The sequence below is a fragment of the Anser brachyrhynchus genome (assembly GCF_964034855.1).
Source record: "Anser brachyrhynchus genome assembly, chromosome: 12".
In the NCBI taxonomy this organism is placed as follows: Eukaryota; Metazoa; Chordata; class Aves; order Anseriformes; family Anatidae; genus Anser; species Anser brachyrhynchus.
The window spans coordinates 12,189,454-12,216,634 of NC_137707.1; the positions used below are offsets into that span (position 1 = coordinate 12,189,454).

The following is a 27,181-nucleotide window of genomic DNA, read 5'->3' on the forward strand; positions in this document are numbered from 1 at the left end:
TTTTCCCATTTCAATTTTCATCAGTAAGCAGCTGTTTTCATAGATGAACTATGAGCTATTCTTGACACAGGCTAGACTTACAAAGTGAGATAAGATCCTAAGTTTGAAAGCCCCTGTTGTAAATATATATATATATATATATATATATACACAACTGTAAAAAGGATCATCATCTTTTCATAAGGCAGTCCATAGCTTCTCGTTTGAACAAACAACTAGTTAGCATGAACAGCACCAATACAAGTAAGCGTCTATTAGGAACGTAGTGACAACACAGCAGACATGAGGTAAGCTTTCATCTCACTGGCATAAGTAACATTTGTATCACGCAGAATACATACCACGTTTTCTTTATTTAGTACTCAAACATAAGATATAAAACTAAAGGATAGTCAAATTACTTGTAATAATAATTGGTGAGATCCAGTGGGCTGGCATGATAGCCACAGCACGATGTCAGTAAGTTCAAGACAATGTCAACTGTTTATTGCCCCAGTAGTTCCTTGTGGAAAACCATCACGTTGAGCAGTTACATGGAACAACCTAAAGCTATGTTCTTCGAGCAGGTTGTGTTCCCACCCACAGGGCTCACCACCTGCCAGAGAGGCACGCTGATTTGCTGGGGATCACTTTATTTCCACTCACAGCAACCGGAATCAGTAGCTTCCTATACTCCAGAGGGAGGTAACGCTCTATCAGCACATGCAACGGCATCTTGTCTGTCACCAGCCCTTGCCTTTGTTCAAAAAGAAAGCAGAGAAGAAACAGAATTGTTAGTGTTTCCACTCAATGTCAGAAGAAAGTTTTTAAGGTTTTCTTGCATTGACATTTTCACATTTAATATCTGAAGTGCACAGGCTTGTGACAGAAGAGCTATATACTTGCACACAGCCATCTCAGGTGATGTATTAGGTCCTGCATACGGTGCCAATACCAGACTTGTTTACATATGAAGCGGACCAGAAGAGTCACTGCAGAGCAGCTTCCCACAGAGGTATTTGTTTTCCACAGTGAAAGTCAGCACACGGATCTATAGCAGTTCATTACTTTTTAAATCCACAATCCACATGGCACGTGATAAATTTTACTATTTAAGGACATGCACGGAATGATGCAACAGAAGCAAATATCCCATTATCCAGCAGATTTTTTATATGCTATTCACAATTCAGAGGTGGTTGGCATATTCAAATTGCGTGGTTTTCTAGTGCACCGTTTAGCTGACTGCCCCCTCCCAAAAAAATCAGTATCTCCTAGTTTCACAGAAAGAAAAAAAAAGCAGCCTTTATCCACACTTTCTTTCTGGAAGGAACAGAAATACTATTCTTATTCATGAACTGGCAACAATTCTGATCTCTTAATGATGCAGCAGAAAGACAAAAAGATGAGAAAGGCAGAATAACAAGAGAACAGAATCCTCAAACCTGGCCAACTAACTCATCACTCCTCTCAGCCTGTTCATACTGATTTCAACAAACACCTGTCAAGCGTGAAAATAAAATCTCTAGATTTGGACAGCAACAGATGATTACTCTTAAGCAGCAGCACCAGCTCCAGCTACACAAACCCAGGCAGAACCATTGTCTTTATTCATGTACACCCTACAAAATCCCTCAAACGACTTCGAAGTAGCATCTGAAAGAAATTCTTCCAGTGGAGACTAGGACTACCAACTTAGATGACTTTAAATGAGGAGTGTGAACTGATTCAGGCCTGAGAGTTTTACAGAGAGCTCCCCAAAAGAACAAATCCCTCATGGTTTGGTCACAAGACAAAGTCCAGTCATGAGACGGGGGAGCTGAGGGAGCCCACGGGAAGAGCCGCAGCGAAGAGGTTCTGAGAACAACCCATGCGGGCTGCTGGCCACTCCACCCCTCCGGGGGTCCTGAAGTGGCAATAAGAAGGGAAACCCCAGTGTTAGAAGCCAGGCCGAAGGGCCCTTTTCCTGCTCTGATGAGGAACTATCGGTTTGAAGCCTAACTATTAGATTCTGCAGACACAGAACGAGTGGGATTTTGTTCGGAGGAGCAAGTCAAACAGCAGGGCATGTGCAAATGCTCATGATTTTAGTTGCAAGTGCTTTAGCAAAGCAATCCCTCAGGGATGCAAAGAGTGCAGTGCAGCCCAGCCTCTCACTTAACTGTTGTTACTCTCCTGCTTTTTCTACCTATACCACGCACTTCCCAGCCATAACTGCTTGACCCTAGCACACATCCCCTTCCTCTTGCTACCTGTTTCTCAGACTCCTGCATTTCCAACCCCTATTTTCTCCTGCCCCCCACCCCCTTCAGCTTGGAATATAAAATCCCAAGTCCATAAATGCCCTTTCTGGCACAAAACGCCAAGCTGCATCATGCAGAGCAAACCACAGGACACCGCGCTTACTGTAGAAATACTGCTAGCACAGCCAGGCAATGACAGTCTTACTGGGCTTACTTCTGTCACCACAGAACACCAGTATGGCTTAATGACATTCCTCCTTTACCTTCTCATAAGGAGTTCCAGGTCAGCTATCTCCACTGTCTTCCTCCCTGCATGGTGGGCGTAAGCTTCCAGATCATCGCTTAGCTGCTTGAAGTATTTCTCACAACTGAAAGAGAATTGAGGACAGAAATAAAACCAGGCTGAGGAGGGTACAAACACCAGCCGCTCACTTCTGTAGGGCAAGTTAAACTGCAGCAGCTCACTGTGCAGGTCACAGCCTGCCAGGGGAAAACAGGGGGAGAAGAACCACTCCAGCCCAGGGAATGAAGTATGGCTTCTCAGCCTGGGCTTTCTGGACCACTGGTAACTGAAGATGGCAAGGTAGCTGTGAAACAGCTACGTATTTGACAACCAGAACCTTGCCCAGAACTCCCACATGCAAGAACAGGAGTAAACACAACTGGCAAATCAACGTTAAAGATGACACTGTTAGGTTCTTACAGTGACAGCGCTGGAACAATCCCCAGATTATACTCAGGAAGGTAACATGGTCCGTGGATTCAAAAAGCTGAGAAACCCTGGCTGCAGATGTAATACTGCACAGCTGGAACAGCTTCACATTGCCCAGCCTGACACAGCGACCATTATCCTGAGCCATCTGACTCACTGAGACCGCTAATGATATTAGTGTGCTGTTAGGTAGAGAAGACCAAATTGTGCAGTTTGTACCAGTTTGGGACACATGCTAGAAGCTCCTAGAAGGCAGCACTGTTCACTATACCCACACAGCAGCCAAAAGCACCTAGCACGTTTCTGTCCTCGATTTAATCACACCCCCTGTGGATTTCCCACCAGCTGAGTAGCAAAGGGTTGAGGGAGAGCTGTCAACTTATCATCAGGTCTCTGGATGAGTTTGTTATTTAAGGAGAGAAAAGGAAGGAAAAGAGGACCAAGAAGAGTAGTAGGAAGAAGAGTTTGCTGCTGCTTACCATTTTTCAACAATTTTGTAGGCATCTCTGGCCACTGGCATTTTCGCATAATGCCTAAATATCTGCTTTATGTAACTGCTTGCTAGTGCAGGCTCACGCTTTTTCTTTTGTGACGTTCCTGAGCTCTTTGGAACAGGCTTAGCCCGCCGTGGCTGCAGGGGAGACCTTTGATGGAAATTGAAAATCCACACATCAGATGAACAAACACAGGGCACTGGGTACAGGCAGAGAACACCGAGCTGAGTTGGGGCAAACCTTATGTTGAATTTGAAAGGGTTAAAAGACCTACCACAAGCTCTTAATTCTTTCTCCCTCCCACACCCTCAAAACCCTCCCACCCACAAAGCACAGCCTTTGCAAACAGTTCACATGACATTACAGCCTTGGGAGAAGCAATTCAGGTTCAAGTTTTCCCGAGATTAGCGTGCCATCATAACAAATAGCCAGCGAGCTACAGTTCTGTCCAATACATAAATGCAACAGCGCTACAGCTCCCTGTATTTTTCACTCTCCGGGACAACACAAAGTTTGATGCAGACACAGAGGTGGCCTGTGGATGCAGAAGGGAGATTCTGGTCTGCAGGGCATACTCAATTCTTGTTGGTTGACAAGACTCAACAGAAGCTCTTCCTTCGATAGTTTCCTTCCACAAAATGGGAAGTGCACAACTTTTACACTAATCCAAACATTTTGTTTAGCCTTTTCTGTATTTTTTTTCCCCTTATGCAACTGTTTTCTGACCAAGTCCCAAATGAAACTTCTGCTGTTTTCCAGTCTAAAAAGGAAAAATTGTAATAAGAAAGGGGAAGTAAAATCCCCACTTTCATTCAGTAGGCAAGTGAGAAACAACTGAAAAGACCTTGAGTCTCAGACTAACGCACAGAAAACCCACCCACACAATGCATGTATCATTTGATTCTCTCTCCAGCCTACTAACATGTTTTTCTGACAGAACCCTGGAGACAGGCGGAAGAGATCAGCCCCAGTGATGAAGTACATCTAGTAATAACAAAAGTCATGATCTAAGTCATCTTTCCTGTGCCTCAGTTTGCCCATTTGTGAATTGGAATGTACAAACGTTTGGTTCCAAGGAACGGGGCACAATTGATTATTATTGACTGTAGAAGATTTTAATGCTTCTAAATGAAAAGTCCTATGGCCCTAATCTGTACAATTGATCACAGTAGAACTGTACCAGTAAAAATAGATTATTTTATAGCAGAGTGCCTTAACCAAGGCTCTCACATAGTCATCACTCCACTTCATAGCCTAGAATATTCCTCAGGCATTTAACCTAGGTAGTGATGCCCTGGGAAGCAAACACACCAACCTGGAGCCAGACTTCAGTACATAACGTGCAAACAAACTCAGTATCGTAGAACTGCAGAACAGCTTGGATTGGAAAGCACCTTAAAGACCACCCAGTTCCAGCCCCCTTGCCACAGGCAGGGATGCCACCCACTAGATCAGGTTGCTCAGGGCCTTGTCTAACCTGGTCTTGAACACCTCCAAGGATGGGGCACCCACAGCTTCTCTGGGCAACCTGTGCCAGTGCCTCACCACCCTCTGAGTGAAGAATTTCCTCCTAACCTCTAATCGAAATCTCCCCTCTTTTAGTTTAAAACTATTCCCCCTCATCCTGTCATTATCGGATTGAGCAAAGAGCTGCTCTCCATCTTTTTTATAAACTCCCTTTAAGCACTGAAAGGCCACAACAAGGTTTCTCCAGAGCCTTCTCTTCTCCAGGTTGAACATCCCCAGCTCCCTCAGCCTTTCTTTGTAGGAGAGCTGCTCCAGCCCTCTGGTCATCCTCATGGTCCCCCTCTGAACCCACCTCCTCGTGCTCCTCGTGCAGGGGGCTCAACACTCCTGTTGATGCAGCCCAGGATGCAGTTGGCCTTCTGGGCTGCATGTGTGCACTGCTGCCTCACATCGAGCTTTTTGTCCACCAGAACCCCCAAGTCCTTCTCTGCAGGGCTGCTCTCAATGAGTTCTTCTCCCAGCCTGTCCTCATGTCTGGGATTGCCCCAGCCCAGGTGCTGCACCTTGCACTTGGACTTGTTGAACCTCATTAGGTTCACGTCAGCCTACTTTTCTAGCTTGCCCAGGTACTGGGTACTTTTTGTCATCTAGGCTCTGAACCTACAGTTATGAGCATGTTAGCACACCTTGAGAGCCTGAAAATCTGTCAATCTATAAATGTCCAGAAATTCCTATAAAGAATATGTATCCAAAACCAGACTTTTTTTGGCATATGAGGACTAGCACTCTATACAGAACAATTAGTATTCAGACATTTCTTGTATATAAAAAGAGCATGTCTCAGTGCAGAATCCCAAAGCAAATCTACATTTAAGTTATAACATTGCTCCACATCAGAAAGTATCAGCAAAGACTCCTCTTGCTTTTTTATATATAGATATAAAAATTAGTATTTTTGATTAGAGCAATAATTCAGCATCTTCTACAAGCATCGTTCATCTCTGTTCACAGCAGCATACGACAAAAGAATCTCGTTTTATTGTTTATTGCTTCAATAAATTGACAGGGACATGGACTAGAAAATTTCTTCTGTTCCCTAGGATCTACTGTTACCAGTTCTCCGGATGGCTTTACCGAATTTCTAGTTAAAAGGCTGGCAAAGTTCTAACTATTTTAGAGTAATGAAGGCAACAGGTTCACTTTCTGCCTCAAAGCAAACTTCATTTTATACTTACCACATGGCAGGTACATACAGCTTTAGGTTTCAAAATTCAAATATGTCATATAATGTGATCATTGTAATGTAATCTGTAATTCTCCCTCTCCTGCAAGGGCTTCTGCATCCCCTACTGTAGGGGCTAGCCTGCACCTCCTACTGTCTAGTGCTCCAAGCTAGCCTAGCAGTCAAAGAACTGCTAGAAAAAGGTTCTGGTATCCAGCTCAAAGAAGCATTAAATTATCCATTCGTTGGAAAGCTTTGAGATCTGCTCTGGGAGAGCGCTCACATTTACCTGATAGAATTCTTTATCCAATCACTAAAGCCATGGATGAACGAAAGAATTCAGGACTGCTTAGTCCCTGCTACAGCTGATGAAGGACAAAACAACCAACAAAGACGGGTTCTCCATGTAGGACAGTTGTGAGGAATGCAGATCTTTGGGCTCTCTCCTGCTACTTGCACCCCCAAATATGCTACTACTGGGCCACTGCTGAAGGTTGCTTATACTTACTCCTGAGCAGCAGGTTTTGCAGGACGTGGAGTTGACAGCAAGGGAAGTGGACTGTAGGCTGCGGCACGGACAAACATGGGTGTCTTCATGGAACCCTCTAAGGAGAAAAAAGAAGTAACAGTTACTTGAGGAACTGATATCTATTTTCAGTGTTCCTGCAGCAAGCACCACTGCAGCAGCAGACAGAAGCCTAGCCAGCTTTCCACATCTGCTCCGGTGCCACAGCCCACACCCAGGCTGTGGCTCCATGGTACCCTAAACCAGTGCGACTGCTGGCTGCTGCAATTCCATCCACTCCATCTCCTTTGGTGGCTTCCCTCATGCCACCTCCTGCCCACCAGGTTGGGCTGGACAGGGTGTAAAAAAGCACAGTAGGGACCCACAGCAGGGACTAGATCGACTTAATCTGCCGAGAAGCTGCAGCCTCTTTTCCCAGAGAAAATTTTGAAGTCTGAAAACTACCTCACTGTCATTTTCTTAAATCAGCATCAAATTCCCCTGAACACAAGGATGAGCAGAGCAAGAAAATCACATTACAAGGGTCTATAAGCATCTCCCATAGTCACACTGCTCTCAATGAGATCTTCTCTGTCCTCATGTCTGGGATTGCGCCAGCCCAGGTGCTGCACCTTGCACTTGGACTTGTTGAACCTCATGAGGTTCACGTGGCCCCAATTCTCAAGCTTGTCCAGGTCCCTTTGGATGGCATCCCTTCCTTCTATTGTATCAACTGTACCACTCAGCTTGGTGTCATCTGCAAACTTGCTGAGGGTGCACTCAGTCCCACTGTCTATGTCATTGATAAAGCTATTAAACAGTACCAGTCCTAGGACAGACCCCTGAGGGACACCACTCATCACCGGTCTCCATCTGGACTAGGAGCCATTGACCACACCACTCTCTGGGTACAGCCTTCAAGCCAACTCCTTATCCACTGAATGAAGCACCCATCAAATCCTATTTGGAGATAGGGATGTCGTCTGGGACTGTGTCAAAGGCCTTACAGAAGTCCAGGGAGATTACATCAGTTCAATTTTGCTCTTCAGAAGTTCAGGGCCCTGACTTTGTTCTTCACCAGGCCCGTATTCCTCGAGATCACGAACTCAACCAGGATGTGAGTCTCTGCAGACCAGACTGCCTCCAGTCTTAATCTCTTTAATGAGTTCCTCTGCACTGCCGAGCACCAGGTGCAGCAACACTTCTCCTCTGGTTGGTTCGTCTAATACCTGAACCATGAAGTTATCCTTCGACACGCTCCACAAGCCTCCTGCACTGCTCACAGCCTGCTGTGCAGCTTTTCCAGCAGACATCCGTGTGGTTGAAATCTCCCATGAGGATGAGTGCGTGCGAGCGTGATGCTTCTTGTAGTTGAAGCAAGAAGGCCCCATCCACAGGCTCCCCTTTGACCAGGGTCCTGCAGTAGATCCCAACCACAAGGAGTCAAACCTCGCCTTTTCTTTGGCTGTGAACCATCCATACCAGTTTCCTCCAAGTCTAATCTTCATCCTCTCAATTCACTCTTGAACTCCTTCACTTCTTTTGTGACAAATGATGGCAAGAAAGAAGACAATGTTAACAGAACTGAAATACTGAGCAGCTTCCTGTCTAGAAGAGGAGTGGTCATGGAAGACTTCTTACCTTCCCGTTTCCCTTGCAAGCTGAGTATACCCCAAGAAACCAACATATTTGATAATGGTTTCAACTTTGCAACCCTTTCTAGGAACTAGAGCACCAGTCCCATTACAGAAGATAAGTCCAACTACCAGAGGTCTTGGCTACCCGTGCGAGTTAAACCCTACAACTCAGAGGCCAGGAGTCTCTCACAGGAAGCAGGGCTGGGGGAGTTGTTACGGTTCCTCACATTAGCTTCTTCTGAAGAAATACTTCCACGTGCTGGAGGGTCATAGAGCAAGATGTAGGGGAAAAGACTAATTACGCTGAGGCTTCTGAAGCAAATTTTATGACAAGAGTGAATAATTTCTCATTTTTTTTCCCCGTTTTTCTTCCTCTCCTCCAATGAGACTTGGAAGATGCTACTCTTACTGTTCCATCCTATCAGCATCACAAGGTTCTCTTCAGCAAGATCATTTCATCTCCTCATACAGATGGGTTACAGACACACATATTCACACTGCTGTAGACACGCTAAGAACACCTCACAGCTTTCCTTGTACACAAGTGTACCAGATCAATTGTCATGTTCTTATTACAGCTGAATTTCCCCACAATGCCTCAAATCCTGCCAACGGGATTCTTTCAGGATGCCCTTAGTTAAATTTTTCATTTCAGGGTATAGTATACTTCGTAAGACTAAGACCAATCCCAAGCCACCGACACATTCTGAGCATTCTCAGATGTGGCCTTAATTGAACTACACGTCCTTCTAAATAGCACGAACACTCCTGGGGCAACGAAGCAGACTGATACAGTGTCTAAAGAACTTTTAGGAAACACAATTCCTCTCAGCTTTGTGGAAAAATCAGTCTACTCTTCTGGTTAACTCTAAAGGAAATACGTAACTACACAAACAGAATGGGGTTCTAAATTAGCTTTCAAATCCACAGTACCATAAACGGCTCTGAAAACAGCAGTTCAATGCTAAGAAGTTTTTAGCGCAGCATGAAGATAGGAGTCAGGAAGGAAGGATAAAGTGATAGGAAGTGAAGGATAAAGATCTCTCTCTGTCACTGTATGAGACCATTCTGCACTCATTCTTGTACATTGTGTACGTTTCCACTACCATTACCTCAGAAGTACATGATTACCAACAGAGCACCCAACAAGCCAGTAACAATCTGCACTTCCCTCTGGCCCTCGAATACCAGCCAACAGCTTCCCCTGGACTATCCGATGGACTAAACAGTTGATCATGTTATTATTCCTTCAACCTGTTGGCAGATATCAGAGGAAAAAAAAAATCTTAGTTGCCTTCTGCTACTGCTGCAAAAGTTTTCCTACCTTTACTCTCCTGGCCTTCTGTTTCAGCTTCATCCTCAGTAGATTCTTCTTCGGAACCATCCAGTTCTCCCATGGCAGCTCTGTCTTCTAGCTCATCTGCTTGCTCAACAGCTTCTTTTAATGGCTTTGTCCCAGATTTTTCAAAGGAGGAAAAAGCATGAGAATGCCTGCTCAAGCTTCTGGCTCTAACACTTGTGGCCATCTCTGGTTCTGGATTTTCAAAACAGAAAGAATGCATCACTGTAACAAGTATCACATCCAAAATTTCAGGGCACTCATAAAAACGAAACCCACCTTCCCATTCCTGACAAGTTGCCACCTATTATATTCCTATCTTCAAAGATTAGAATGCCAATATATTAAGCTAGGTAAGATAACCACTGATAAATCCTTGACTTTTCTCTTTGCTACATCTAGGTGAGCAGAGATCATGTAAAAAAATAGCACTTGGTAGTGTAGAGAAGCCCAGGAGGCTTGAGTGAAGTTGTTATCTGAGCTCCTTCTAAGTCAGCTTCTTTTAATAAAAGGAACAGCATAGCAGCTGTAGCATAAGGAAAGATGGATCTCCCCTCAGGATAAGCAGGACCAAAGCCTTTGGGCAGCATGCTGAAGACAGAAGACCCTTGTAATATAGGAAAAGTAACTTGGGAGATCTTGATTTGCCAACACATTCAGAGGGGCTCTAAGTTTTACCAATCTTTCCTTGACTCAAACTCCCACGAGGAAATTATAATTAAAGAAGCTTTTTGCAACTATGTATTTCTAAACACCATTCCCAATAAAATTTTGACTTGAGAAGTAACACAGTCTTTCAGTTGAAATGTCAAAATTAGTTGGATATTTTTCCAGCATTTAGCCCAGACTGCAGAATACAGAGAGTTAACAAGTCTTTGTCCTAACACTGATGCCAATAATGCAGCTTTAGAGGTAATTTGATTGTTCTCACCAGCCTTGGGAGAGTCTTGGTGTTTAACACTGCCTTCCGCTACTCCCCCTTCTTCTGGAGTCACAATTATCTGTGATTCTGCTTTTTTTGTCAGTTTCTTCTCTAAATGTTCAGAATATCCAGCATTTGTATGATGTTCCATAGCTAAAATAGGAAATACCATCATCAGTCTCACCTACCAAAAAAAAAATAAACTGAATGCTGGTGGTTCACTAAAATTTATTCACTAAAATCACTACAATTTACTTGATAAGTAAACTCATCGATAACCATACGGTATAAAAAAGGGAGGCAGATGCAGTCCCCTTCCAAAAACTTACAATGCACAACTTTTCCTGAGCTCGCCACCTATTTAGGGTACACACTAGATTCCGATGAAGGAAATTTACTTAACTGTAACCAGAGCTCCTCAAGATCTACCCTCTCTGTGTACTCTCTTTTGGTGATTATGTGAAAGATTTTTTTTCCCTTTAAATCTAGCAATACCGAGTGTTTGTGCCCGCATTCTCCTTCCCATTTTCAACTCCTGGGTATAGATGGCTAACCACATGCCCAGTTTTTCTGAATAAACTATGTTGGAAGAGATACATCGCACTACAGAGGAGAGAGCACTTAACAGTGTTTTGACCATCCTTGACAATCCTCTAGAAGGCAGGATGAAGAGAAATAAAAGGACACATGACTTGCATGTCCTTAAAAACCTTAGCTACTGAAGTACTCCTTTACCCTACATACTTAAACTATCGTTCCACATCTATTACCCCGTAGCTCAATTCCAACAGAAATACACACAAGTGATTACTTAGAAAAATCTTACTAGGAATTCTCGTAGCAGTGACACTCGCTGAAGGATTTAGAAAGCTCAGATAACCTCAAGGGTAGAGCCAGAAGCCATAAAAGTGGATTTTTACCATCCTGCCTAGTGACTGGGAGGTTTCATGCTCAAAAGTACAAGTGCCAAGACCTTGGGAGCCCCGAGCCCTGGTGAAAAGGAGAAGGAAACGCGGCCAAAGGTGGGGCAAAACTCACTAACAGCAATCTTATTTACCAGAATATTAGGCTCCCTACAGCAGTGTAGGGGAAAATCTTGCCTAAAGTTAACTAGCTTTGTGGGGAAAATGCAGAAGCTCAACTGAACATTAAGACTGCCTGAGGCAGACAGGCAGTGATACTCCTACGCGACCAGACTACTGCAGGGATACAGCGCTGTAACAGGGGAGTACCAGTTGCTATTGATATATTCAAGTCTAGTTTTTACTGACTTCATCAGCTGTGGCTAGTAGCAATACCTCCTTCAGTTTGGTATAACCTGCCAGCTGTCAGTGCTCTTTGCTCTTCTCTAGTTTCTGCACTGACTGATCATGGAGCTATTTGTTTCAATTTGTCTGTTGAATCATCTCCTCCACGCTTGCTCAAGGGTTTTCCTTTTAAACTTCTTCTGTTTCACTCCCAGAGCGATTGTCTCTTTTCCAGGCGGAGAAGTCCTTATATTTTGTCATTCAATGTATAGAAACTGCTCCATACAATTATCGTTATCGTTAATGGCAACTGTTTTTCTCTGCTCCTTCTCTAGTTCTGTTAAAGCTGTTTTGAAATGTAGAGGTTAGAACTGCACATGGTGTTCAAAAGGAGAGCATGACAACTGTTTCCATAGTGACACAGTGATGCCTACTACTTTGTCATCTCTTCCTTTCATCATTTTTATGTTATTTACTTTTCTGACCACACTCAAACCTTTAAGCTGCCGTTCACAGAACTTTAACAATTCTGAGGCGACTTTCATCAATCTCAAGAGTCACATCGCATTGAAACTTCACGCTTCAGAGATGCACCCAAGTAAAACTATAAAAGGACAAAAGAATCAAGGAAGACTATAGACTGCCAATTTCATGCAACCATTATTTTAGAAATGCAGAGTAACTGCTGCCTTAATGAACCTCAGCATGGGTGCCGAGTTTTTACTGACTTTTTCTATGGCAGAAGGATCTCAAAGAAAACAGAGAACGTGCTTGTGAAACCAAGCAACTTGCATGATTTGTGGATGCCCCATCCCTGGAAGTGCTCAAGGCCAGGTTGGATGGGGCCTTGGCCAACCTGATCTAGTGGGTGGCATCCCAGCCCATGGCAGGGGGTTTGGGGTTAGATGATCTTTAAGGTCCCTTCCAACCCAAACCATTCTATGATTCTACGATTCGCTCTCTTCCAGGAACAAAAAGGTCAGTATAAGGCCCAACATCTTTGTGACAACCACTGTTCCTTAAGGCAGGGCAACCTTGAAGCCCCTGAAGAGAAAAACACGCCGGTAGGTACTGGAGGAAAGTAAAGGCCAACACAGCTTAAATAAACATAGCAAACATTAAATGTGGACATGCAAAAAGTGATTAGCTGGGCGTATCCATTGCCAAGAAAAAGCTAATAACCCTTCCTCTCTGCCTACAGGAAGATGAGCAGTACCATGGAACTACAAAAGAACACAAAAATTTATTCCATTTGCAGTCACTGTGAACAAAGCAAATACTGACAAAGGAGCAGATGAGTGAGACACAACCTGCTTTTAGAAAGCTTGTTTTGAAATGCTCAGTGTCTCTGATATGATTTGAATTAAATTATCTCTAGGATCTACTGCATAATAGAGTCTTATTTCACTCTCCAAGTCACCGAAAACCACTTGTCTCTAATCAGACTGAAGTATTCCATTACTTTGCAACACTGGAAGCAACTCTTACCCTCTCTGGAAATCTCTTCCTGTTCTACTTCATTCACTGCATTAGCCATCTCTTCTTCTTTATCGCTTACATCTAGTTCTTCAATTATACGGGACACAACTTCTCTAAAAGACATGCTGAAAGATCTCCTAGGCTTTAGAATGACTGGGGATCTACTTGAACGTCTGGATGGCAAAGAGGAGCTCCACCTATTAACAGCTAGAAATTGAGAGCATTAATGCTGCCCCTAGTATTTTCTTAAACTTTCATTTCTGGTAAATAAGAAAACAACCACGCAGAGGGAGGAATACACACAAGAAACTGCTCTTGCTTTCCTCAAAACAGTTTCGAGAGTTTGCACTGTCTCTTAGGAATCAGCTGGAAAAGCCCTTGCAGATATATTTTCAGATCATACTGAGGAGAAAGATGACATTAGCTACCTTTGGTAAAACAAGAGAAATATGTAATCATTAACTTTTGACATTAATGGCTTACGAACTCCGGCATCTTTGAGACATGCTCTCATTCTCCCTCCTTTTCCTCTCCTTCAATCCAGTCCCCTGTTCCACATTCTCCACACTTTCCTTTGTGTTATCTATCCATTTGTCCTAAAAGTTCCTACAACTGGACTCTTCAGAGCAATTCACCTTTTTCTGTTCATTTCTTCCCTTGTTCTTTCAAAACAACTTTTCCCACCAAGCTTGCCACAGGCAACCCTCCAGAAGAAAAGTACGGTGCAATAGTCCACCAGGACACCAGGTATTAATTAATTAATTCCTAAGCTTCCCATGGCAAGACCTCCACTCCTGGCTCAAGCAATACCAAGTACACCAACCATTCTTTAAATGCTGTTTATGTGGCCTGTGGGAAAGGAATTCGCAGGTGGCTTTGCGCTGTTTCACACGTCCCTGAATTAGAGATAATGAGGAAACAAGCGGTAGAAACAAAAACTTGAGCAAGATCGAGATAAATTAACTTGGCTATAGTGTTAAAGATGAGCTTTGGGCAGTGGCCAGTTGCTGGCTGGCTCGAGGCGCGTGTCTGAGGGTCACTAACCAATTCTGTGACAGATTCGGGCATGTGGACAGGGCATGGGATTACGGGGAAAGTATATGTAGTGGAGAAAAATTGCAACAAAGGCTTTCTGTTCAAGAGCCATCAGGAGTCCGTGTCTTTCATCCCTTCAGTGGCCCTTTTGACAAAGGATCATAAAAAAAGAAAAAAGAAAAAAAATGTAATGGTTTCAACCACACCTCGGGGTCTGCCCTATGCAGAACAAGGAAAATGTGCTCCCATTTACACAGTCAGAAGACAGCTCAGCAAAGGGCAATTAAGACAATTAAGGGAACAGCGCACCTCTCCTATGAGGAAAGGCTGAGAGAGCTGGGACTGCTCAGCCTGGAGAAGAGGAGGTTTGGGGAGATCTCATCAACGTCTGTAAATACCTGAAGGGGGGAGCAGGGAGGACAGAGCCAGGCTATTTTCAATGGCGCCCAGTGCCAGGGCAAGAGGCAGTGGGCACAAAGCGGAGTACAGGAGGTTCCTTCTAAATGTCAGCAAACACTTCTGTGCCGTGAAGGGAACCAAGCACTGGCATGCGTTGTCCAGAGAGGCTGTGGAGTCTCCCTCCTTGGAGAGGTTCAACAGCCACCTGGTCACTGGGCAACTTGCTCTGGGTGGCTCTGCTGGAGCAGTGTTGGCACCAGATGGCCTCCAGAGGTCCCCGCCAGCCTCAACCACGCTGTGATTCTGCGATTTCAGATAATACCTGCTACCCCCAGGTCGTAACGCATAGTACTCACTGCCAGCCACCTCTTCTGAATCAGAAAGCTGTTCCATTGGCTCACTCTGCTGGGAATGACCTTGCTCATCTTCTCCCTGGTTCGCAGATGTTTTCTGAGATACATGAGTCATGCTGTCAACATGTTCACGATCATTTATTAGTTCTTCCTCGGAATATCTTCGGGTCCTTCCCTCTTCCGTGCCCACACTGGATACCCGGCCTACAAGCTTTCCTTCCTCCTGCATTGCATTAGAAATCTTGCTTCTCTGCACTGGGGTTTCTGATTCTGACAGCTGTGGTTCAAGAGCAGGAAGTTCCTTTTGGTTCTGTTCACCAGACTGAGGCTGAGCAAAAAGCTCTGTGTTATTCAGCATGATTTCTGCATCGCTTGTCAGCGTGGCTGCTTCAATCATGGATGCCGTTTGCAAGTCCACAAGATAGTTCTGTGCTGTTTAGAAAGTTTTAAAACAAGTTTTAGTGTGAAAAACTGTTCAAGATCATAGGGACACACATTTAGTACCAGGACTTGCATAATTCAAAACCTGAGTTACTCAACAGATTTTCATTCATCCTCAACAGAAACTATAGGGCCACTGAAGAGTGATGATAACTTCCTCTACCAAACCATCTCCCCAGTACCCACAGTCACGAACACAAGCCCCCACAGGAAACAATTTGTGTGGTGGTATTACCACGCTGAGTGGAGCACATATTAGAAGTGCAGAGAATTGAAGAAGCTACGGGTGCAGAGCCTTGTTCTAAATCTTGCTTCCCAAATTACAATGGATTTCCGTGAATATGTTAACAGCCTTTAAATCCTAAAATACAGATCACACTGCAGTAACCGCTTCTAGAAGTCACCATATATAAGGCCCTCCCTCCCAAAACAGAAATAACACAAAAGAAACCTTTTCTCTGCATGTTCTGTTCCACTCCACCTTCAAAAGCTGCAATGTCAATAGCTTTGCGATTCTTTGGCCTCCGGAATAAGCCTCTCTTTTCAACAGTGTCTGGTGCAAGCACGGAACCAAGTGACATGTGAAGAGACCTGTAAAAAGGGGAAGGCAGAAATCGTTTTCAAAACCTGCACGCTCCCCTTTTGCGCTCAGATTACAGACATAAGGCCACTAACAGTGAGACATTTCACAAACCCCTTAGCTAGGAAGAATTTCCCCCCAAGGCCCTGGAGATTACATGCCAGCCTACTTTAAGCAAATATTACAATCTCATTATATCATCTAACATCAGAATACCTATTACAGAAATCGGGAAACAGACTGGTTTTACAGCCTCCTACCTAGAGTGGACTGCAACAACATATCTGACAAAAGGCTCAGGAATCTTTAACAATTAAATAATTAAAAAGGCAAACATGTTTAAGAGTAAAGATGTCCTCTAGATAAGAGCAGGGAGATAGAAGAATTGAGTGCAAGTCTAAAAAGCTGCTGAGTATCAGTCCTCACAGCAAACTACCACTAATAACACATTTTTGATACGGGAACTAAGATAACAGCATAAAAAGCATGGGAAAACACATCCGAATGTACGCATTTTGTACCTTAAACTGATTGGCCAACTATTTCTTGTCCCTCTTCCTAGGCAGCCCAATCAAAAAGAGGGTTCAGGATACAGAGGATTAAAAGACAGCAAGTACAGCGTGCAGCCTTATGAAACACCTTGCATGGGACCACGACCAAAGGCTGCAGGGAGAAGCATGAAAATTTGCTAACCATGGCTGGGATTGTTAGCATAGTACAAGTGCAACAGAGGAGAAGAAATTCTTGACTTGCCAACAAGCCTTTTAAAGTCCAGGGAATTTGGACTAAAGACTGCACTGATGCAACTGACATGGTAAGTCGACTAACAGGTCGAGATACCATTTTAAGGTATATTATGCACTGACTTACTGTTAGAAACATGAGGAATAGAAGGAAAAAAAGGCATGATCCTAGTCAGTAAAAAGAGGAAAGGCGACATTCATAGGAAGGCAGGAGCAACAGCAGCAATACAGGCTAGGCCAACCTGGGCAAGCAGTACAGAGCCACAGTTTCGGAAAAGCACAGGGCAAGTCGTGTACCTCCTCCAAGTTTCATTACCAGCGTGGGATACTAACACAGCTCTTTATTACAAACCCAGTTATCTATCGTGTCGTTCACAGCTACAGAGGTGACAAATCAAGGCAGCTGTAGTTAGGACAGCCAGAAGTTAAGACATTTTGTTTTAAACTCACCGAGCCAAAGTGCTGTCCAGCGTTGAATGGGCTAAAACAAAATTGGTAACGCATTATTTGAGAAATTACTCTCTACACAATGCTCTACAGAAATAACACAACAGATCCTCTTTCTAGAAACAGTTATGACATAATTCTCAAAAAGCTACATTTCGATGAGAACAGAATGAGACAATAGGCTCACTTTACAATTTCTTGTCTGCATTCCTGAATTACTCATTAAAATTCTAGTAAGCAGTTTCTAAAAGGGTGATAAAACAAAGGCAATTTAGCCCGGCACATGCCCTCGTACTCAGTAATATTAATCTTACCACATTAATAGCAAGATGCTAGGGCCCCAATCACAACTCTTCAGCAACCCTTTATCTTCCATCATTAAAGCATCTGGAAACTTCAGAAATATAGCTAGCTACTCCAGATTGTCAGTGAAACTGTAGCTCAAACATGTTCAACCCCCAAAGTCCCAAAAGTACAAAAGCAGACCTGGACAGCAGTGGTCTTGCTCATACCAGTAAATACCAGAGCACATCGCCTCTGCTTTTCACAGAACTGCCCCATTCCTTACCAATACAAACATGTCTCAGAGCAGGTATCAGGCTAAAGAAAGACAAGTCAACTTTTTGAGCACAGGTGAGTCAGCGTGGGATTCGGCTCCTGATTAAAACATCCAAGCATAGGTGTCTGTGTTCCCATTATAGACAAACACAATCAAACGTAGGTGTCTACTCTGGGCTGGGCTCAATCATTCTCCACACTCCACTGACTAGATCTCACTTAAAGTTTAAGAGCACTTCAGTTACCCAGTGTACATGCAGACACACAGACTTAGGGGTCTGTAAATTGGAGCCAAATCTCACCCTTCCATTCTATTCCAGTTGCAACTCGCAACGGAATGTGTGAACTTGGGTGACGCGTTTTCCTTTTCTGTCTCTGTTAAACTGCAACTAAAATGAAAGTGATATTCACCATATTTACAAACTTTATATTAAGGGAAAACTTACTCCAATATAAAATATTTATTTTTATAAAATTCCAAGACACTTTTTCCTCAGACATTGACTGAGTAACTTATTTGACAAAAATGCAACAAAACCTATGTAGTATCTTCTATTTTTCAATTTTCTGGAACTCTGGGGGGGGGGGGAGACAGTGACTTCTTCCTTTGGAGATGCTTCAAAACTCAAAGAGCACCAAGGTGGAAAAATGATCAAGAAGTCCCAAACAACTAGAGAAGAGCCGATGACTTAGCAAAAAAAAGAACTGTGTTGCCTTCTCTGCTATCCCCTAGACTGCAGTCTAGCTTCCAAACATCCAACCACTCAACTGAGAAGTTACTAAGAGCTAAACTGCAGCAGATGAAGATCAACTGACAGCAAATGCAGCACAAAGCAAGACAATTTCATACTGTGGCCTTACCTTGGTTCTGTGGAAGTCGCTTGTCTGCTGCTCTCTCAAATTCAGAAATGCTGAGTTTCTTTCTACTCCTAGTCATACGGAACGTAGCGATAGATGTACCCTCAGGAACAAGGTCTGGCAGTTGCAGTTCCCCCCTACCAATATAAACCAAGCTTTTAACAAAGGACATAACCATTTAGGTACCCTAGAAAGGGTACTTTACAGGGTAAAGTCCCTGTAAAGCTGCTAAAAAAGCAAATGGAAATTATTTGTCCTTGTTGCAGCAGAAATAAGGATCTAGTCAGACTATCTCAGCAAAGGCAGAAACATCTCATTCCCTCCTACTAAATCAAATTTCACAAAGCAAGGAAATCAAAACTGAAGTTTACATTCAGAATGACAGGGCTGAGAAACTTTGAGCTAAAGGGGAAGATTGGCTCCCAACAAACTCCATAGTTCTCTTCTGCTGACAGCACACAGCAGCAATTAAATTTGTCAAACCTGACAGTGTAAACAAAAAAGCCATAATCACAAAACATTACGCATCACAAACACATTGGTGCATGGAATAGATGCATAATATCCCAGTCAGGCACAGGATGGGGATCGGAAATTTTCAGAGCTGCCTTGTTTTCCCCCTTTACTGGGGAGTTCCAAGAATCCCCCACATGAAGGTTGTCGGCGAACTGCTGCCAGCCTTTCACACGGCGTCCTGCAGAACTACAGAGCAGTGTTCCTCCTGCAGCCAAGAATGTACATTTCAGAAGCAGCAGAATTCTGCATCCTTTGCTGTGACAAACATGTCTTTGATATAGCAAAATCAGTGAGGTGATGATCACAGAATCATAGAATCCTCTAGGTTGGAACAGGCCTCCAAGATCAACACCACCAACTGTCAACCTGACCGATCCATGTCCCATCACTAAACCGTGATCCTTAGAGCCACGACCCCATGTATTTTAAATACTTCCTGGCATGAGAAATCCACCATTTCCCTGCGAAGCCCGTTCCAATCCTTGACTGCCCTCTCTGTGAAGAAATTCTTCCTAATGTCCAATCTAAACCTTCCCTGGTGCCACTTGAGACCATTCCCTCATGTCCTGTCACTTGTACCTGAGAAAAGAGACTGAAGCCCTCCTCGCTGCAACCTCCTTCCAGGGAGTTGCAGAGAGCCTTGAGGTATCCCCTCAGCCTCCTCTTCTCCAGATTAAACCACCCCAGTGCCTTCAGTGGCTCCTCACAACTCTTGTTTTCCAGTCCCTTCACCAGTTTCATTGCCCTTCTCTGCACATGCCCAAGCAGCTCAAGGTCCTTCTGCGAGTGAGAGGCCCACAGCTGAACACAACATTTGAGGTGCGGTCTCCTCAGGGGAGAGCTGCAGACAAGGGACAACCCCGTGTCCTGCCGGCCACACGTTTCTGATGCAGGCCAGGATGCCGCTGGCCTTCTTGGCCACCTGACGTGTTGCTGCCTCATGTTCAGCCGGCTCTTGACCAGCACCCCCAGGCCCTTTTCTGCTGGGCAACTTCCCAGCCACTGCTCCCTAGGCCTGCACGGGGTTGTTGGGACCCACGCGCAGCACCCAGCACTTGCCCTTGTTGGATGTCTTGCAGTTGGACTTGGCCTATCAACCCAGCCTGTCCGGATCCCTCTGCCAGAGACTTCCTGCCCTCAAGGAGTTTGACAGTGCCACCTACCTTGGTGTCACCTGTGAACTTAGTGAGGGTGCACTCCGTTCCCTTCCTCCTGGACACTGCTAAAATTGTGGAACAAAACTGGTCCCAAGACTGAGCTATGGGGAACACCAGTGGTGACCAGCCGCCGGCTGGGTTGAACCCCGTTCCCTGGGAGCCTTCGGGCCAGTTCTGCAGCCAGTAAGCCGTACGCCTGTCTGAGCCCTGAGCCGCCAGCTTCTCCAGGAGAATACTGTGGGAGATGGTGGCAAATACTTGACTAAAATCCAGGTAAACAACATCCACAACTGTGCCCTCATCAGCTAAGCAGGGCTTCCCGTCATAGAAGGAGACCAGGTTATTCAGGCAGGACCTGCCCTTCATAAGCCCACACTGGCTGCTTCTGATCACTTGCTTGTGCCGTATGTGCCTCGTGATGGCACTCAGGGTGATCCGCTCCATAACCTGCCTTGGTGCCAAGCTCAGCCTGACAGGCCTGTAATGCCCTGCAGCCTCCTTCCCGCCCTTCTTGTAGACTGCAGTCACACTGGCCAACCTCCACTCACCCGGGACCTCCCTGTAGATTATTGAAAGTGGCAGGGCAAGCGTTTCCACAGCTCCTTCAGCAGCACCCTTGGGTGAATCTCATCTGGCCCCACAGGCTTACGAACGCTCAAAGAACATAGAAGGTGACTTACACTTTCCTATTGACGTTTAGAAGCCTTTCCCCTTAAAAAATACATTCTCTATCTGTAAGAAATGCAGCTGACTTTCATTACTTATTGTGAGCAAAATGTAAGCCTAAGCATTAGAATTAGCTGGCTTGTGACAGGGGAACAAACACAAAGCAGTAGGGAAGAAGAGATTGCTAGTTTTTCACATCTGTCCTGGAAAATGATATACAACTGGTAAAAGCTGTGCTTGCAAATTCAAGAAAGTTCACATCAACTAAGGGAAGGCTGTGAAGAAGGATTAAAAACAACAAAAAAATCTCTACACTTACTTAATTGCAACAACTAGCTCATATATGGAATATAAAAGTTGCAAAGATACAGTCACCTGATATTTTCCTTTCAGACAGGCTGATGAGAAGCACATCGAAGATGTGCAGAAACTATAGCAGGCAAAAATCTATAAGGAGCTGAAATAATACTGCTTCTCTTTTCGACTTAAAAAAAAAAGAAAAACAAGCTACCACACTTACAGAAAACTCAGACTTCCTCTATTAAAAGAGCAGAAAGATAGAAGTCTGCTTCATATTTTTACAGGACTTATTTAAAGTTGATTATTGTCAACACCAAGTTTAGTTATAAAGGCAAAGCAAAGGAAATCAAATTGTCTACAACAGGCTATTCTACTTTCTAGTAAGCAAAAAGTTGGGACAAAGTGGCTAGAGCCACTAAAAAAGTTGGAAGTTTGTCCAAAGTGGCTAGAGCACATTAAGATCTACCACCACGAATGGCTTTCTTGTATTTAACAAAGTGGAACGGTCAGGCCTATTAGCTCAGCATATTAAAGGAAGCTAAACATGAACAAAGGCAGCTGAGCCTCAGGCAAACTTCACCTCCAAACCACCCTACAGGAGATGAAGTAACCCTTAGCAGCCCAGCGCAGGAACAGTCAAGAAGCATTAACACTGTAAAAAGCAACAGCAGCCTGTTTTCTGAATAGTACACGTGGCAGCCACTCATTCCCACACATTACTCCCCAGCATTATCAGCACATAGCCTGTGACCTTGCAAACATCTAAGAACTTCTATTTTGGTATCTGTTACAGATAACTAAGAGGAGCAGACTTCCATCAGGAATCCTATTGCACCCAGCACTTCCACTGGAAAATGCTATTAAGAGTCTGCATTTAAAAAGGGGGACTAAGTACAAACCCATAGTATTTACTGGTTTGTTCCTCAAGCCCAGTGATTCCTTTGCTACCTTCAGAGCAGGAGAGGCTATTTCTGAAAATCCTGAATAAGAGAATGCAATTTTGATTGTTGAAACAGAAGAAATCCTGCTCCCCAATCCCATTGCTGTAGGAACTGCAGCTATGCTTGGTAGTGTAAAAAAAAAAAAAAAAGTTACTTACATGCTGGAAGTTCTCCGGGATGGGGGCTGTGATTGAACATCTTCTGTTTCTTTGTGTTCAGCTATCTGAGGTGCTAGAGGTGAGACTTGTGGTTCTGCGAACAAATCAAAACATTGTTTCCACAACTCAATCTAGCAAGAATGTCAAAAAGCAGCTGTTGTGGTTTAACCCGGCCTGCAGCTCAGCACCACACAGCTATTCACTCACCCTCCCACCTCCCTCTCTGGGATGGGGGAGAGAAACAGGAAAGCGAAGCCTATGGGTTGAGATAGTTTATTAAGACAGAAAAATAATAATAATAATGATAATACTACCACTACTACTACTACTGTGTACAAAACAAGAGATGCGTAATGCAATTGCTCACCACCCGCTGACCGATGCCCAGCCTATCCCCGAGCAGCCGGCCCCCTCACCCCGGCCAGCCACCCCTATATGTTGTTCAGCATGGTGCCATATGGTGTGGAATACCCCTTTGGCCAGTTGGGGTCAGCTGTCCTGGGTCTGTCCCCTCCCAGCTCCTGCTGCACCCCCAGCCTGCCCGCTGGCAGGACAGAGCGAGAAGCTGGAAAGTCCTTGGCTTGGTGTAAGCACTGCTCTGCAACAATTAAAACATCAGGGTGTTATCAGCGCTCTTCTCATCCTAATCCAAAACATAGCACCCTACCAGCTACTAGGAGGAAAATTAACTCTATCCTAGCTGGAACCAGGACAGCAGCAAAGCGTTAAATATGCACTATGCTCTTTAAACTAAGTTTATTAACAGGTTAAAACAAAGAACTAGTGAAAGCTATTTGGGTTCTGCTCCTAGGAAGGCTGGCACATACGATGGCATACGGCAGCATCAGAGTCCCACCTGCAGCAGCGGGGCTGAGGTTTGAGGCAGCGAGCACCTCTGCGGCTCACGCACCGCCTCCCGGCGAAAGATGGCACCAGGCCTGCGTGTGTCCCTCGGGAGCAGAACGCTGAGGGACGAGACCTTCCCAAAACGCGCTGCCACCGGTGCGGGACCCGGCGCTCGAGGCAGGGCCGTAACGCGCAGCCCCGCTCAGCAGTCCGTAGGGCGACCGCTCCTCTCCGGCACGAACGGGCCCGGTACCGCTCCGACTTCCCGTTCCGCGCAGCAGCGGACGCCGATCGGGCCGCGGAGCCGTTACGCGCCGCGCTCCCCGCCCGGTTCCCCCCCCCGGCACTACTCACGGTTCCGGATGACCCTCCGGAGCAGGGCCCGCGGCGTGTCGCTGTCCAGGTCGGGGAAGGCGGCCAGCCGCTGCCTCGGCGGGGCCCTTCTGGCGGCGGCGTTGTCCTTCCCGGGGCCGGGCCCGCCCTGAGGGCACACACCGGGGGCTGCTCAGAGCCCTGCCAAGACCCGACCCCCGGCCCTACCGCGCCCGTGCGGGGCTGGCCCCGCTGCCTTACCCGAAGCCGGTCCCCGAGGCTGCGCCTCCCGCTGCGCCTGGCCTCGCGCCGCGCCCTGACGCCGTCCATGGCGGAGCCGCGCCCGGTAACGGCACCGGTAACGGCAACGCTAACGGCAGCGCCAACGGCCGCTCCCGCCTCCCGCCGGGCCACCTCTCGCGAGCGCGCGGCGCCTCACGGGAGGCGGGGGCGGGGCGGGGCGGGGCGGGGCGGCCCCGCCGCCGGCGCGGAGCACCCTGGGAGCTGTAGTCCCGGGGCGCAGCGCAGTGTGGGGCGCGTAGTTCCGGCGCGGCGGCGGCGGCGGCGCCCGGGCGCCCGTTCGGCGCGGTGCATTGTGGTCCGCGTAGTTCCGGTGCGGCCTCGGCGGGCGGCGTTGGCGGGCGGCGAGAGGCCGCGGTTGGCCTTGTGGGATCTGTAGTTCGGCGGCGGCCCGCGCCCGCTCTCCCCCGCCGCCGGGGCCCGCCGCGGCCCCCCCCGGGAGGCCGCCCCGCCATGCCGGGCTTCACCTGCTGCGTGCCGGGCTGCTACAACAACTCGCACCGCGACAAGGCGCTGCACTTCTACACCTTCCCCAAGGACGAGGAGCTGCGGCGCCTCTGGCTGAAGAACGTGTCCCGGGCGGGCGTCAGCGGCTGCTTCAGCACCTTCCAGCCCACCACCGGCCACCGCGTCTGCAGCGAGCACTTCCAGGGCGGCCGCAAGTCCTACCTGGTGCGGGTGCCCACCATCTTCCCCCTGCGCGGCGTCAACGAGCGCAAGGCGGCGCGGGCCGCCCGCCGCCCCCGCCCCGCCGCCGCTGCCGCCGCCGCTGCCGCCGCCGCCGCCGCCGCCGCCGCCGCCGCCGCGCAGGGCCCCGGCCCCGCCGCCGAGGCCCCGGCAGGGGGCGCGGCCGAGGACGTGAAGCCCATCGACCTGACGGTGCAGGTGGAGCTCGGGGCCGCGGCGGCAGCCGGGCCCGGCCCCGGCCCCGGGAGGCTGCCGGTGGCGGTAGGGGAGGAGGGTCCGCTGGAGGGCGGCCCCCCGGACCACTCGTACTCGCTGTCGTCGGGCACCACGTCGGAGGAGCTGCTGAGGAAGCTCAACGAGCAGCGCGACATCATCGCGCTGCTGGAGGTGAAGATGAAGGAGATGAAGGGCAGCATCCGCCGCCTGCGCCTGGCCGAGGCCCAGCTCCGCGAGGAGATCCGCGAGAAGGACCGGCTGCTCCACGCCGCCAGCGCCGGGGCCCGCAAGCGCCACGGGCTCTGAGGGCGGGGGGGCGCCCGGCCCGGCCCGGCCCGGCGGGGCCCCAGGTGGACGGAGCGGAGACGGGCCTGGCCGCGGCCCCGCTGCCCCGGGCTCCCGCTGCCCGGTTCCCCCCGGCCCCGCCGCCGCCGAAGCCGCCCCCACGGAGCCCAGCCAGCGCCGTCGGATCCGGCCGCTGCCGAGGAGCTGCCGAGCCCCGTTCTGAACGCGGTGCTCCCCCGGAGCTAACGCTGCCTGCGCCGGGCCCTCCAGCATCCCCCGTGGGCTGGCAGCAGTGGAAAGAAAGCATCTGTTGTGGTTTAGGGTAGATGGGACCCCGTGGCACCACTAAGTGGACGTAGGGTATCGGTTTTCAGCGAATAAACTTGCTCCTGTGCTCAGTGAGGTAACAGGAACACTACCCCCTGGAGAAGGCCTGTCTGAAAGCGTGGTTGGCACTATACCCGTCATAGGAATGAACAACAATGTTTTGCTTGGCCTCGCTTAGCAGAGGCACGAGGAAAGCTTTAGAAACCCTCTCAGGGTGATGTGTTTCTTCAGTAAATTACTGATGCCATAAAAGACTGCCGTTTCTAGTGTGAAAGAATCCCCCAATTAAAGAGTGCTCTTGTACTATGTAGTTTTTGCTTTCTCTGCAGTACATATGTATTTGTTACAGATGTCTCGATGCTCTCAACACTAGCAAGGATTACGGTCTGGTACAAAGAACCTGGTGGCGTTTGACGGCTGTAGTTTATCTCGTTGGCGTAAGAACTCCCTCTCATGAAACAGAGGCTTCGTAACGTGTTGGAATTTAAATCCTTGGCTTTCGTTCAGCGAACTGGGATGAACCAGAAGTGAAGCAAATTTATCTGCAGTGGTTGCAAACCCTTGCTGTCTAATCCTAAACTAGTTGGCATGACTAATAATCTGTACCTTAGGCAAGACCTTACTGAAATGTGCTTGCGTGTTCTAAACCGAGATGTAAGAGTATTTTAACAAATCTACGTGGAATGATTGTGTAGTTTCTGTTTCTAGCCAGCGTTAGTCCCCTCACGTTCAGTGACAGGAAACCAAATCAAAGTTGGCTAGAAAGCTGGCGGAGTGAGGGTAGCAAGGTGACTAGCTTGGCCTGAGCACGGACTTCCAGATTAGCCAGCGGAACAGATACGTCAGTGCTTTCCAGGAGGAGGGCATCTGGCGCGTATCATGGCTCTGTCTCCGTGCGTGCTTCGGGGGCAGTGATGTGTGTTGAAAACAAAAGGCAGTTCACCACAGTGTGCCCATAATTCCTTCTGAGGGAATGCCCAGACGGCTTCTGGGTCTGTGAGATCTTCTTCCTCCTGTACTCAGAATGTGTTACACTCGGTAGGTCGGGATATCAATTTTACTAAATTTTATATAAGTATTTTCTAAATGTAAAAAGTATCTTTAGTTTGAAAATATTGTAATCTTTGTAACACTGGCTAACATAGCTTTACAACTGTCCGTTTCAATGCTCTCTGTATGAGTGAACAAAAGGGCACATCGGCATTTGGTAGCTGGAGGTTTATCTATCGATCATGTAGCCAGTTCAGCTAAAGGCACTGGTTGTCAGAGCCTGCTATGTGATGCATGGGTCATTTCGTTATTAATGTGTGTACTGAGTTGGATGGTTGACCGTGAGGATACTACAGGTCTATTCATGTACTAAGTATTTCCCGTTATTTCATTTTAATTTATTTTCTCCAATCTGATATGTAGCTCTAACTTCAGCTCTGTGGTGTACTGATTTTCCTGCAAGTCAAGTAAGCGGCAAGGTTTGTTTTTTTGTTTGCTTTTTTCTTTTTTGTAGGGAAAGCAGATACCTGCTACACCATCTGATTTAGCATATGAAATTGGTCCAGCAGATCTATGTTCCCATGAAGACAACAGGCAGCACAACGTCTCTCCTTACAAACGAGACCATTTGTGCATCCTAGCTTCTTGAGAACGTGCGCGTTGTAACAGTCATGGTACTTTTTTATTTTACCATTGGAATGCACTTCAGGACGTTCAGCCATTTGGCCTGCTGGACTGGTTAACTGCTGGACTGTTTGACTTCTCCAGGTTACACTGAGGTGCTAACATGCTTAATTTTAATAAAGTATATTTTGTTTTG

General features: G+C 46.8%; 2 protein-coding genes across 4 annotated transcripts; one reads left to right on the forward strand and one right to left on the reverse strand.

The window, feature by feature from the left end:
- Positions 1-24,038, reverse strand: CENPT (centromere protein T). 3 transcript variants are annotated; one of them, XM_080552563.1, is made up of 14 exons: positions 23,818-24,038; positions 23,599-23,725; positions 22,399-22,492; positions 18,664-18,797; positions 17,248-17,278; positions 15,926-16,065; positions 15,037-15,465; positions 13,256-13,453; positions 10,530-10,673; positions 9,584-9,793; positions 6,626-6,722; positions 3,414-3,578; positions 2,486-2,590; positions 335-736 (listed from the first exon to the last, which is right to left on the reverse strand). In XM_080552563.1, the coding sequence occupies exons 1-14, from the start codon at positions 23,884-23,886 to the stop codon at positions 589-591; spliced, it is 2,091 nt and encodes a 696-aa protein (XP_080408689.1). In that variant the 5' UTR covers positions 23,887-24,038; the 3' UTR covers positions 335-588. The 3 variants fall into 3 exon arrangements, with proteins under 3 accessions (XP_080408690.1, XP_080408689.1, XP_080408691.1); XM_080552564.1 differs by lacking the exon at positions 13,256-13,453 and having other exon boundaries at positions 1-736; positions 23,818-24,032; XM_080552565.1 differs by lacking the exons at positions 10,530-10,673; positions 13,256-13,453.
- A 57-nt stretch (positions 24,039-24,095) lies between these two features.
- Positions 24,096-27,181, forward strand: THAP11 (THAP domain containing 11). Its single transcript, XM_080552579.1, is given in 3 exon segments — positions 24,096-24,608; positions 24,610-24,680; positions 24,683-27,181. Coding segments are annotated over 3 exon segments (753 nt in total). The 5' UTR covers positions 24,096-24,309; the 3' UTR covers positions 25,066-27,181.

What these genes read in the sequence shown, in the direction of transcription:
- CENPT (XM_080552563.1), bottom strand. Translation starts at nt 23,886, where the DNA reads ATGGACGGCGTCAGGGCGCGGCGCGAGGCCAGGCGCAGCGGGAGGCGC. An exon ending in TTCAGAAGAGGTGGCTGGCA is followed by an intron (nt 13,454 to 15,036) that starts GTGAGTACTATG and finishes CTCAATTTCTAG; the next exon opens with CTGTTAATAGGTGGAGCTCC. An exon ending in GGAAGAGATTTCCAGAGAGG is followed by an intron (nt 10,674 to 13,255) that starts GTAAGAGTTGCT and finishes TTCCTATTTTAG; the next exon opens with CTATGGAACATCATACAAAT.